Source organism: Garra rufa, chromosome 2 (genome assembly GCF_049309525.1).
Source record: "Garra rufa chromosome 2, GarRuf1.0, whole genome shotgun sequence".
NCBI classification, from domain to species: Eukaryota; Metazoa; Chordata; class Actinopteri; order Cypriniformes; family Cyprinidae; genus Garra; species Garra rufa.
In genome coordinates, this window is record NC_133362.1 from 25,475,840 (window position 1) to 25,487,961 (window position 12,122).

The window sequence follows — 12,122 nt, forward strand, 5'->3', positions numbered from 1 at the left end:
TATTATCACTTTTGATCAATTTAAAGCATCCTTACTAAATAAAAGTATTATTTTCTATCACTCCTACACACACACAAAATAAAAAAATATATATACTGAATAAGCTTTTGAATAGTGTTTAATGTCACAAAATCTTTTTATTTCAGATAAAAATCTTTGGATCTTTCTATTCATCAATGAATCCTGAAAAATTGTACTCAACTGTTTTAAATATTGATGATAATAATAAGAAGAAAATGTTTATTGAACAGCATATTCATTACATTTAAAAATATATTCAAATAGAATAGAATGGCTTAAATACATTTTGGCTTGGTGAGCAGAAGAGAATTATCTAAAAACATTCAAAATCGTTTTGTATATCAATTATTTTGAATAATTTAATACTGTTTTAAGCAGTATCAACAGTTAGGCCTTTTTGTAAATATCCTTACAATCACGACGAAAAAAATGGTTAGTTAGGTTGTTTATTTTAACGACTTGTTTATGTCATTTTATCCCAAAATGGGTTAGGTTACGAACCTTAAAGCAGAACAAAAAAGGTACTGATGACTTTTATTTTGAAGGTGTGTTTGAGGCAGATTTTGAAAGGGAAATCACTATCGGATTCACAAAGCGTTTCAGTGGGAACCTTCAAACCTACAATGTTGGGCACGGCGTTGTGAGTAATAAAGTAATGTCCTGCAAAAGTGAAAGGACAGCATTGTCCATTAACTAAACGAATGCTCGATAAATGCGTCCTGTGGCTACTATTAGCCCCTCGTATATGTCGTTTAACTTGACAGAAGGTCGTTTTACCACAAGGTTTGCTTGCATTATATATAATTAGCTTAGTTAGCCAGCCGCGGGCGTTGGTTAGCTTGAATTTAGTCTTGTGAGTGCTGTGACGGCTTCTGCAATGTCTAGATCTCGTGAATAACTGTAACGGCTGTTTTAGCATGTGTACCGACAGATTACGCTCATTCATATCAGTTTGTGCCATGTACAGTAGTAGTACGTGCGAGTCAGCACTTCATTTGAGGAAGTGGCTAGCCTACATAGCCATGACAGGGAATAGAGAGGCTGTGTAATAAAAAGCCACGGAGTTCCCTATGTAGACAGCATCGTCTGCGCATTCGAACAAAAAAAGCTGCGCTTGTGCAGTGGCTGCCTTTCATAGCTGTTGAAACAGAGCCAGACTGCAATTCCTTGTCACTGACAGCTTTATGATTAATACTCGTTTACCTAAAATAGCTTAAGGGTCATGTAGCTCTCACTAATGCATGCACGATGTGGCCATACGAATGTATTTGTATATATTTGTATTGTGCATTTGCATTTGGAAACATTACTTCCGTGTGTGGTGGGCTGTGGGTGGGTCTAATGGACTTTGAAAACCTGTTATCTCGGTTTGCTATGCAAGCTCACCAGAGATTATTTATTTGTGTGTGGGATCAGTTGAGGGAAGTTATGCAGCACGAACTGATCTGCTTAAATTTTTGCAATCAGGGCTCTTGTTTGTGTTATAAGCTGATCTTTTGTCACCCAAACTAAGTGTTTATTTTAAGGATCAGCTCAGTTTTCTATTTTGCAATCTTGTCTCTCTGCAGGTGAGAGCTGGCTAAATGATAATGGCACATGTTGGGGCAGTAGTCGCAGCAATGGCCGGTGTAATGGCCATTCTGCTTCATTCTTCCATACACAAGATTGAGGAAGGACATTTAGCTGTGTATTACAGGTGAGTGTAAGGAAGTTGCATTGATAGCATGCACAGGTTTTATGCTGCTTGTGTTAATAATTTATAAAATACCTATAATTTAGTTGTAGGTTGGAGGAAAGGTGAGTTAACATTGTGTGTTTGCAGACTTTCTTTAAAGGCATAGTTGACCCAAAAAAGAAAATGTAATTTGCCCAAGCCTCTATGACCTTTTTTCTTCTGTTGATCATAAAAGAATATATTTTGAGAAAATAAATAAAATAAAATATTCATTTTGATCATTTAATGGATGTCAGAGGTCACCAAAACTATCTGATTATAAACATTCTTTAAAATATTTCCTTTGTGTTCCACAGAAGAATGAAAATCATGCGGGTGTGAAATGACATGAGGTTTCATTTTCATTTTCACATCTCTTTACGTAGCTTTACAGATTTTCTACAGTAATAGAAGTTGTATTATTATTTCTACACAAATAAAATTGATGCCATATTTATCATTTACTTAAAGGGATAGTTCACCCAAAAATGTACATTCTGTCAATATTACTTACCCTATTGTTGTTCCAAACCAGTAAGACCTTTGTTCATCTTTGGAACACAAATTTATTTATTTTTGATAAAATCCGACAGCTTTCTGACTCTCCATAGACAGCAAGGGTCCTACCTCGTTCAAGGCACAAAAACGTAGTAAGAACATCATTAAAATTATCCATGTTTCGTCAGTGGTCCAACTGTAATCTTACGAGAATATGTTTTGTGTGCAAAGAAAACACAAATAATGAATAATGAATTCAACAATTTTTCTCCCAACGAGTATTTAACAAGTATCTTGTAGCTTCATAAAAACATGGTTGAACCACTGATGTCACATGGAATATTTTGTCAATGTTTTTGCTACCTTTCTGGGCCTTGAAATGGATGGTCAGAAAACTCTCAGATTTAATCAAAAATATCTTAATTTGTGTTCCGAAGATGAACAAAGGTCTTACGGCTTTGGAGGGTATGAGAGTAATTAATGACAGAATTTTAATTTTTGAGTGAACTATCCCTTTAATTAATATGCTTCCTAATCCTTATTTATGTTTTTTCCAATTTTTTTCAGAGGAGGAGCTTTGTTGACATCTCCAAATGGCCCGGGTTACCATATAATGCTGCCTTTCATCACTTCATATAGATCAGTGCAGGTACAAATGCCAGTTGGCCCAATAAAAAATGAATTATTGCTTTATTACAGCTGTATGTATTGTATATCATTTTATTATGATCTTTTGCTATGCCATGAGTGGGTTTTTAATGATGGTGTGTATTTTGCATTTACATTTATGCATGTAGCAGACGTTTTTATTAGAAAGCTAGACAAGAAACAAAGCTAAAATTTTGTTTAAGATGCTGATTGTTTTTCTTATGTTTATAGACAACTCTGCAAACAGATGAAATAAAAAATGTGCCTTGTGGAACCAGGTAATATTTTGCGTTGTTGTTGTTATTTCATCAAATATGTCATGAAACTTCACTTAAACAAACAAACTATATACTTATAATGGATAATTATTGGTTATCATTCAATTGTACTGGATATTTTCTGGGGCTCCTGAATGAAAATAATTTCTTTGTCTTTTACAGTGGGGGTGTCATGATCTATTTTGACAGAATTGAAGTGGTCAACATGCTGGTTCCATCAGCAGGTAAGATCCTTAAAGCTAACCCCAGGTATTAAAGGAACACTCCACTTTTTTTGGAAATAGGCTCATTTTCCAACTCCCCCCGAGTTAATAAGTTGAGTTTTACCACTTTGAAATCCATTCAGCCGTTCTCCTGTTCTGGCGATATCACTTTTAGCATAGCTTAGCATAGATCATTGAATCCTATGAGGCCAATATAGCATCGCGTTCAAAAATGACCAACGAGTTTGGATATTTGTCCTATTTAAAACTTGACTCTTCTGTATTGCCAGAACAGGAGAACGGCTGAATGGATTTCAAAACGGTAAAACTCAACTTATTAATTTGGGGGGAGTTGGAGAATGAGCCTATTTCTTAAAAAAAGTGGAGTGTTCCTTTAAGACCTGTATGGCCTAATGTAACATAAATGATGAAATATGTGACCCTGGACCACAAAACCAGTCATAAGGTAAAATTTTACAAAACTGAGATATATACATCCTACGAAAGCTCAATAAATATGCTTTCCATTGATATATGGTTTGTTAGGATAGGACAATATTTGGCTGAGATACAACTATTTGAATATCTGGAACCTGAGGGTGCAAAAAAATCAAAATACTGAGAAAATCATCTTTAAAGTTGTCCAAATTAAGTTCTTAACACTGCATATTACTAATCAAAAATTACATTTTTATATATTTATAGAAGGAATTTCACAAAAAATATTAATGGAACATGATCTTTACTTAATTTCCTAATGATTTTTGGCATAAAAGAAAAATCAATAATTTTGACCCATACTATGTATTTTTGGCTATTGCTACAAATATACCCCAGCGACTTAAGACTGGTTTTGTGGTCCAGGGTCACATATGTAGCAGAAAACCCATGAAAGACTTACTTATTTTAAAAGTCCACATTGTTTTATACATATTTTGTACTATGGGGGAACCATTATTTCAATGATGTAAAATGGTTGCACTCCGTGAGCTACTTGCACTAGCTTTTGCTATTTTTACCACAACACAACTCGGAAAATAAAATACTGATACAATGCCACATTGTGCTGCTTTTGGTTGTAATTTTAAGTCAAAGGGCAACAAGAGAAGCAATGTAAGTCTTTACTACTTTTCTAGCAATAAGAAGAGGAGAAAAGAATGGGAAGATGCCTGTGGATGAATAAAACTTCCAAAAGACATGTCTTTGTTCTCTTCACTTTAGCCCTGATACCTTTGAGGCTTTTAGTAGACCACAGCTACTGAAAGAGCTTATTGACAGCAGAGAGAAGAAGAAACAATAGATGCCATCCTGCTAGGATGTAAACATGCTGATGCTTGTCATGATGCTGCAGCCACTGAAGGAGTTTCTCAGTGCAGATTTCACTCGGTATCTGGGGGCGTTTAGACTCCTTGTGGAGAAAATCAATGGTATGGCATTTGGTCTAAGCCTACGCTTATTTCCATTACCACCTGTAAACTGTTTCAGTAGCTGTGGTCATTGTATCAGTATTGTATATTTTAGTTGTGTTGCGGAAAAAATAACAACAGGTAGTGCCAGTATCTCACCAAATGGCGCCCCCTATAGTCCAAAATATGTATAAAACGACATGGATTTTTAAAATAACACAACTTTTATGGGTTTTCTACCACATATTTCAGTAAGAGATATTATTTATGTTATATTAAGCCATACAAGTCTTAATACCCGGGGTTCACCCAAAAATAAAGGTTCTGTCATCATTTGCTTACCCTCAATCCTTTTCCAAACATGCATGACTGATCTTCTTCAGTGGAGGACAAATTGATGTTAGGCTTGATGACAAAATGAGGTCAAGCTCTTGTTCTCCTTCTCCACAGTGGTGGACATAGTGAAGAACTACACTGCAGATTATGACAAAACGCTAATCTTCAACAAAATTCACCATGAGTTAAACCAGTTCTGCAGTGTGCACACACTACAGGAAGTCTACATAGAATTGTTCGGTAAGTCACTGATATGTCAAACAGTTTATTCAGCCATGTATACTGTGAACTTTCAATTGTTTATGTGAGTGCTGCAGTTTCTGCTGTGTCATTAGTTTTGTCTTTGGTGCCTTCTCACTGCAAGAACATTCGTCATGCACTTGCATTTGTGTCATTTTTGTTTAACAGACATAATTGATGAGAACTTAAAGACTGCACTGCAGAAGGACTTGAATGCTATGGCTCCAGGTCTCACCATTCAGGTATGGTTTGTATCTCTATGGTTTTGACTCTGTGGTTTTAGTTTGGACTTGTGTTTGAAATTACGTGATTCTATGATATTTTGCAGGCTGTGAGAGTCACCAAACCTAAAATCCCTGAGGCAATCAGAAGAAACTATGAGCTAATGTGAGTGATTATATTATTCTGTACTATTTAATTGCATGTCATTAAGGGTGTCTCCATATTATGTCCTTTTGATGAATTAAAATATTTTTAAGCCTTGAAGTTTTAATCACTTTTTACTCTTGCTGATTTTTTTTAACTATGTCGTGACATTTAAATATACACTAATGTCCAAAAGTTTGGGGTCAGTAAGATTTTTTTAATGTCTTTGAGAAAAGTCCTTTATTCTCACTAAAGCCGCTTAAACGCTTAACGTGCAGTAGAAACAGTAATATTGTGAAATATTATTACAATTTAAAATAACTATTTTCTATTTTAATAAATTTTAAAATGTAGTTTATTCCTGTGATGGTAAAGCTGAATTTTCAGTAGCCATTATTTCAGTCTTCAGTGTCACATGTCCTGATTTGCTGCTCAAGGAATATTTATTATCAGTGTTAAAAAATTGTTTTTAGGATTTGCTGAAAAATAGACAGTTCAAAAGAATATGATTTATTTGAGATAACAATCTTTTGTAACATTATAAATTGTCCTTGGATGCATCTATCTATCTGCAGGGAAGCGGAGAAGACTAGGCTGCTCATCACCGTGCAGACACAGAAAGTGGTGGAGAAAGAGGCTGAAACTGAGAGAAAGAAGGCCATCATAGGTGAGTCTACACTTCCAAATATAATGCTGATCATCTATAGAGTCATGGTTCTGTCCTCATTCATCTTATGTGCTGCTCTCATTGCAGAGGCTCAGAAAATGGCTCAGGTGGCAGAGATTCACTTCCAGCAAAAAGTGATGGAGAAGGAAACAGAGAAAAAGATCTCTGAAATTGAAGGTCTGGTTTATCTACTGAGAATTCTCATAGCACGTGTCACACAGAGCATGTTACTCATCATACACATTTATTTGATTGTAACAGACTCGGCTTTCCTGGCAAGAGAGAAAGCAAGAGCAGATGCCGAATATTACACTGCTGCGAAATTTGCAGAAGCCAACACGGTAACATTAATTTTTTATTTTTTGCATTTTAGTGTTGCTTAATGTATTTTTTTAAATAATTGAATTAAGAAAATATTAATTATTTGAGTAACACTTTATAATATGGATAATAAGTTAACATGAACTAAGAATTAACAATACTTCTACAGCATGTATTAATCTTAGTTTGTTAATTTTAGCATTTACTAATGCATTATTTATTTTAATTATTTCATTATTAAAATCAGAAGTTGTGTTTGTTAACTAACATGAACAAACACTGAATGATGGTATTTTTAGTAACTACATTGTTCATGTTAGTTAATGGTTGATACATTAACTAATGTTAACAAAAGACACCTTATTGTAAAGAGTTGTCATTGTTTGTGTAAGGCTTAGTGTGCTTTGCACATAGACTACCTATCAGAAGTTTTTGAACAGTAAAATTTTCATTGTTTTTTTTTTTAAATGTCTCTTCAACTCACCAAGCCTGCATTTATTTGATCCAAAGTACAACAAGTGAAATATTTTTACTATTTAAAATAACATTTTTTTTATTTGAATGTAATTTTGTTTTAAATGAAATCCGAATAATAATAAATGTTTTTAGCAGCAAATCAGAACAATAGAATGATTTCAAAATGATCATGTGACTGGAGTAATGATGCTAAAAATTCTGCTTCAAAGGGATAGTTCACCCAAAAATGAAAATTTGATGTTTATCTGCTTACCCCCAGGCCAACCAAGATGTAGGTGACTTTGTTTCTTCAGCAGAACACAAAGATTTTTAACTAAAACCGGTGCAGTCTGCCAGTCTGCAGTGGATGGGCACCAGACCTTTGAAAGTAAAAAAAACATGCACAGACAAATCCAAATTACACCCTGCGGCTTGTGACCATACATTGATGTCCTAAGACACGAAACGATCATTTTTTGCGATAAACTGAACAGTATATATATCATTTTTTACCTTTAATACATAGCCACATACATCTCTCCTTAGCACGAGCTCATCATCCGGCTCGTTACACGTGTCTTAGGACATCAATGTAGACACGAATCGTTTCGTGTCTTAGGACATCAATGTATCGTCACGAGCTGCAGGGTGTCATTTGGATTTGTCTGTGCATGTTTTTTGTTTTTTTTTACTTTTAAAGGTCTGGTGCCTATCCACTGCCATTATATGGCTGGCAGACTGCACTGGTTTTAGTTAAAAATCTTCGTTTGTGTTCTGCTGAAGAAACAAAGTCACTTACATCTTTGATGCCCTGGGGGTAAGCAAATAAACATCAAATTTTCATTTTTGGGTGAACTATCCCTTTAAAATTACAAGAATAAATTACATTTTAAAATAAATTCAAATAGAAAACAGTTGTTTTAAAATTTGTACTGTTTTTGCTGTACTTTGTTTCAAATAAATGCAGGCATGGTGAGCAGAAGAGATATTTTCACACTTTTCAGCTTACTCAAAGCTCAAATATCCTTTAAATCTCAGCTATATTAAAAAAAAGTGCCTGTAGGAGGCTGTAGCTGTTGTCATAGTGGTGCTAGTGTCCAATCTGAACACATGGAGGCACATTCACACATTTCTTCAGCAGAGATGATTCCACACAGGATGTGCTCATGTCATTTATCACACCACTGTCTCCATACTCCACAGCTGAAGCTGACACCAGAGTATCTGGAACTGATGAAATACCAGGCCATAGCCGCAAACAGCAAGATCTACTTCGGTCAAGACATCCCAAACATGTTTGTGGACAACAGTGCCTCTCATCCGACCGCGGGCCAGGGTGCAGCAGACTCGGCAGAGCAACTGGAAGCCTTGAGTATGAAAGAAAGTCTTAAGAAAGCGCCCAAGCCCAAAGCCACAGAAGGCCACTGAGGGGCCTGAGAGCTGTCCACCCCCCTCTTCCTCTTCTGTTTTTTCTTTCTCTCTCTCTTTGTGGGGCATGGGTGCTTGTGAGGCATGCTGACATGGATACTTTTCCGTCTTCTTCTGCAGTGGGGTTGGGCGCTTGGCTAACTCTGCTGTGAGTCAGTCAGCTGAGAAGACTGACACACACAGCCTGTGGTTTTCAGCACTTGTGGACTAAACAGAAACGTCCAGGAACTGTGCTACTAAATATTGCCAGGTCGAATTGGTGCGATCCAAATCACATTAGCATGCTTTTTTCCCCTTTTTTTGCTCTCAACTTTTGCTTCTCTTTTACAAATCCATGCTAATTATTTGTTAGATGCAAATGCATCTATGTGAAGTATGTGAACATTTCGAGGTTTACCTTTGTGTTGTCTTTTACAAAACTGGAATTATAAGGCATCACACTAATTGAGATCAAGTCAGTGGCCTATGCAGCTACAATCTGATAAAACTCATTTTGTAGCCAACATTTGTCATCTACTTTTCCTTTACATATGTTGTTGAAGGGATACTTCACCCTAAAATTTAAATTCTGTCATATTTATTTATTTACCCTCATGTCATTCCAAACCTGTATGGCTATATTCTTCTGTGGAATATAAAAATATATATATTTCTATGACATGTCTGGGGTTTCTTTTGTGTTGTACCCCACTTGAACCCCATTAACTTTGAAAATATGGACAAAAACAATATCTTCTTTTGTGTTCTACCAAAGAAAGGAAGTCATGCAGGTTTGGAACGACATTACTGTGAATAACTGATGACAGAATTTTCATTTTTAGTTAAACCATCTATGTAGAAAGGCTTTCATTTTCATCATCACTAACTTCATTATCACTAAAATCTTAATTTAGACCAGCTGCAGAAATCAGTGGCTTTTACATTTGTTAGTAAGAATCAGTTTGTTTTAAAATCATCCCTGCTTGTTTCTTGTTGATCTTCATGTTTGAAAATTTTCTACGACATTGACACCTAAATACTTTGGTGTGAATTTAATTTCCTGTGATAGTGGGTTTGGTATAGTGTTGTGTAGTGCATTAGTTTGTTGGTGCCCTGTGCGCTGTTTTTGAGTGGTTGGTTCTTAGAAGGTGTCACATTGAACATGGGTATGTGGCTTTCATAAAGTTTCAAGAGAGGTTAAAGTTTTCATCCAGGGCTCCAGCCTTTGAAAAGCTATGAGTTGGATAGATGTTGGATTCTATATAGTTCAATCTGTTCCTTTATAATTGAAAATGCCCTTATGACTTTAGTTAAGCTTGCTTGTTTTGCCATTACTGGAAGGAGTTTATTTCAAAGGGAATTCAGTTACAATAAGGGCTGCTGTATTATTAGGCACTATTGTTATTTTTTTGGGTAAATGCATTAACGATCAAACTTTCTAACAACATTTTATTGCATGCTGGGAGCCAATGTTTTCCTGAAGCCTCAAATTTCACCACTAGGGGAAGCTGGTGATCTTCAAGAATCAAAACACTGGGCAGCAAAGTCCTACATGACTCAGAAATGTGGTTAAAAAGTGCCCACGTCTGCTTAAGTTGCTTTCATATGCCAATAATAACGATGCATTAAATCAAACCATCCAAACAAGGCTCTGAATAGTGTCTATTAGTACTATCTCTCAGGAAAAGAGACCTGCGTGTTAACTTGAATGACTTTTTTCGTACCTTACATTTAACAAAATCAGATGTAAGGTCATGTTGTCTGTGTAAATCTGTCACACAGCACACAGTTTTCCATTAAAGAGACAAGCATTCATTTAATACAGTTAGTCAGGCTTCTCCCATTCCTCCTCAATATTGACATTTATTGTTTTCCTTCAGAGTGTAGGTTTTATTGTCTCAAAAGCTTTGAAGCAATTCTCAAAGATTTTTTCTGTTCATTCGATCCCTGTGATTCTTATGGCTGATTAAATGAGTGAGGACAGAACTTGACTGCCCTGGACTAAACCCACTCTGTGAATGTCACTTTTTTATGTCAGCATAATTTAAGAATCCTAATTTTAAGACATTTATATGCAAAATTTATAACATTTTGACAATGTTCAATTCTGTGAAATAAAACCTATTTTGATACCATGAAGATGACTGGTTTCTTGGTGTTGCAGTTGTGTGATCATACTGTTCTTGTCTTGCATATTAAGGAAGTGCACATCATGTCCTATTAAGGAAGTTTCACAAAGATTAGTGTCATAGATTGTGTCATGAATCAAGTGTTGTTTAGTTTAGTTTAATATCTCTGCTGAAAAAAAAAAACAGCTAAAACCAGCCTTGGCTGGTTGGCTGGTTTAAGCTGGAAGTAGCTGGTTTTAGCTGGTCTCCCAGCCTGGCTTTAGCTGGTTGTTTCCCAGCCGGACCAGCTAAGTCCAGCCTGGCCAGGCTGGGAAAGTGGCCAAAACCCCTCTAAAACCAGCCAACCAGCCTAGGCTGGTTTTAGCTGGGGGTTTTTTTCAGCAGGGATGAGTTGGATATATTTCCCAGATATAAGGAACAAGATCTTACACATGTAAGAATTACTTGTTAAAATCTAAAACATAAAGTGCATGCAAAGCTTGCCACCATGAAGGTGTTCTGAGTGGCTGGTAGGGTATTCAAGGTGCCTATCTACCTAGCCCGTTTTTTTTGGTCGGTTACGACTATAGATTGTAACCAATATAGACGACGCGTCTCCGCCTCATTCCACTATAGAAAAGTGAAGCCAAAGCATCTAAATATGGCCTCTGCCATTTTGGGGGAAATTACGTCATTTAGAGCCAGAGTCTGCGCAGTAGAGTCGTGAGGTGGAGCCGCGGTATCAAAGTCCCGCCCAAACTCCCGCAGACCCAATGGCAAGATCACAATCATGACACTACACCCCGTGTTTACAGTATCAAATAACTACCTAAAAGCGAACTTATTAGAAAAACGAACACTTGAACATGAATCAGCATGATAAGAACTACCTCACACGATGGAAACCATCTTTGGAGAAAAAATATTTGAAGTGTAATTCGATTAATTAGTTTGGCTCACGTCCCATTATATTACATGGAGAGGGCGGGGTTTATGACCTATACTGCAGCCGGCCACCAGGGGGCGATCGAAACGTTTTGTCTTAACTTTTCGGGACTCGTGCGGCACACTTGGGTTACGACAGTCACTAGGTGCGTTCCGATCGACAGAGTCCCTACGCAGTGTTCACTGCTCCTTATTCCCTTAGCACGTTATATCCGTTGAAGTGAACTTCGCTGACAATAATCGCTCATTTGGAATGCCCTGGAACGTCATCAAATCAAATCAACGGCAGGGTCACGCATTTTATGATATAACATAAATAAATATTGTAATTTATTTTACTTTCAAATTTAAATACATATAAAATACATATAAACTTATGTATATAATAAATATAGTCAAAATGTATATGTTTAGACCGTTAACAGATTGTAGTGGTCTTATCTGGCGCACTTTCTTTCCAACACGCAGCCTATATTTAAGTTGTGGTAACGTTAAATAAAACATGATA

At 36.2% G+C, this 12,122-nt stretch overlaps 1 protein-coding gene across 3 annotated transcripts; it reads left to right on the plus strand.

The window, feature by feature from the left end:
- The first annotated feature begins 576 nt into the window (after nucleotides 1–576).
- On the plus strand, nucleotides 577–10,700 carry erlin1 (ER lipid raft associated 1). 3 transcript variants are annotated; one of them, XM_073835036.1, is made up of 12 exons: nucleotides 577–673; nucleotides 1,590–1,717; nucleotides 2,801–2,882; nucleotides 3,113–3,159; nucleotides 3,322–3,383; nucleotides 5,219–5,344; nucleotides 5,513–5,586; nucleotides 5,673–5,731; nucleotides 6,286–6,377; nucleotides 6,465–6,554; nucleotides 6,639–6,718; nucleotides 8,358–10,700. In XM_073835036.1, exons 2-12 carry the CDS (start codon nucleotides 1,605–1,607, stop codon nucleotides 8,580–8,582), a joined length of 1,050 nt encoding a protein of 349 aa, XP_073691137.1. In that variant the 5' UTR covers nucleotides 577–673; nucleotides 1,590–1,604; the 3' UTR covers nucleotides 8,583–10,700. The 3 variants fall into 3 exon arrangements, with proteins under 3 accessions (XP_073691137.1, XP_073691136.1, XP_073691135.1); XM_073835035.1 differs by having other exon boundaries at nucleotides 590–661; XM_073835034.1 differs by having other exon boundaries at nucleotides 668–804.
- Nucleotides 10,701–12,122: the final 1,422 nt, after the last annotated feature.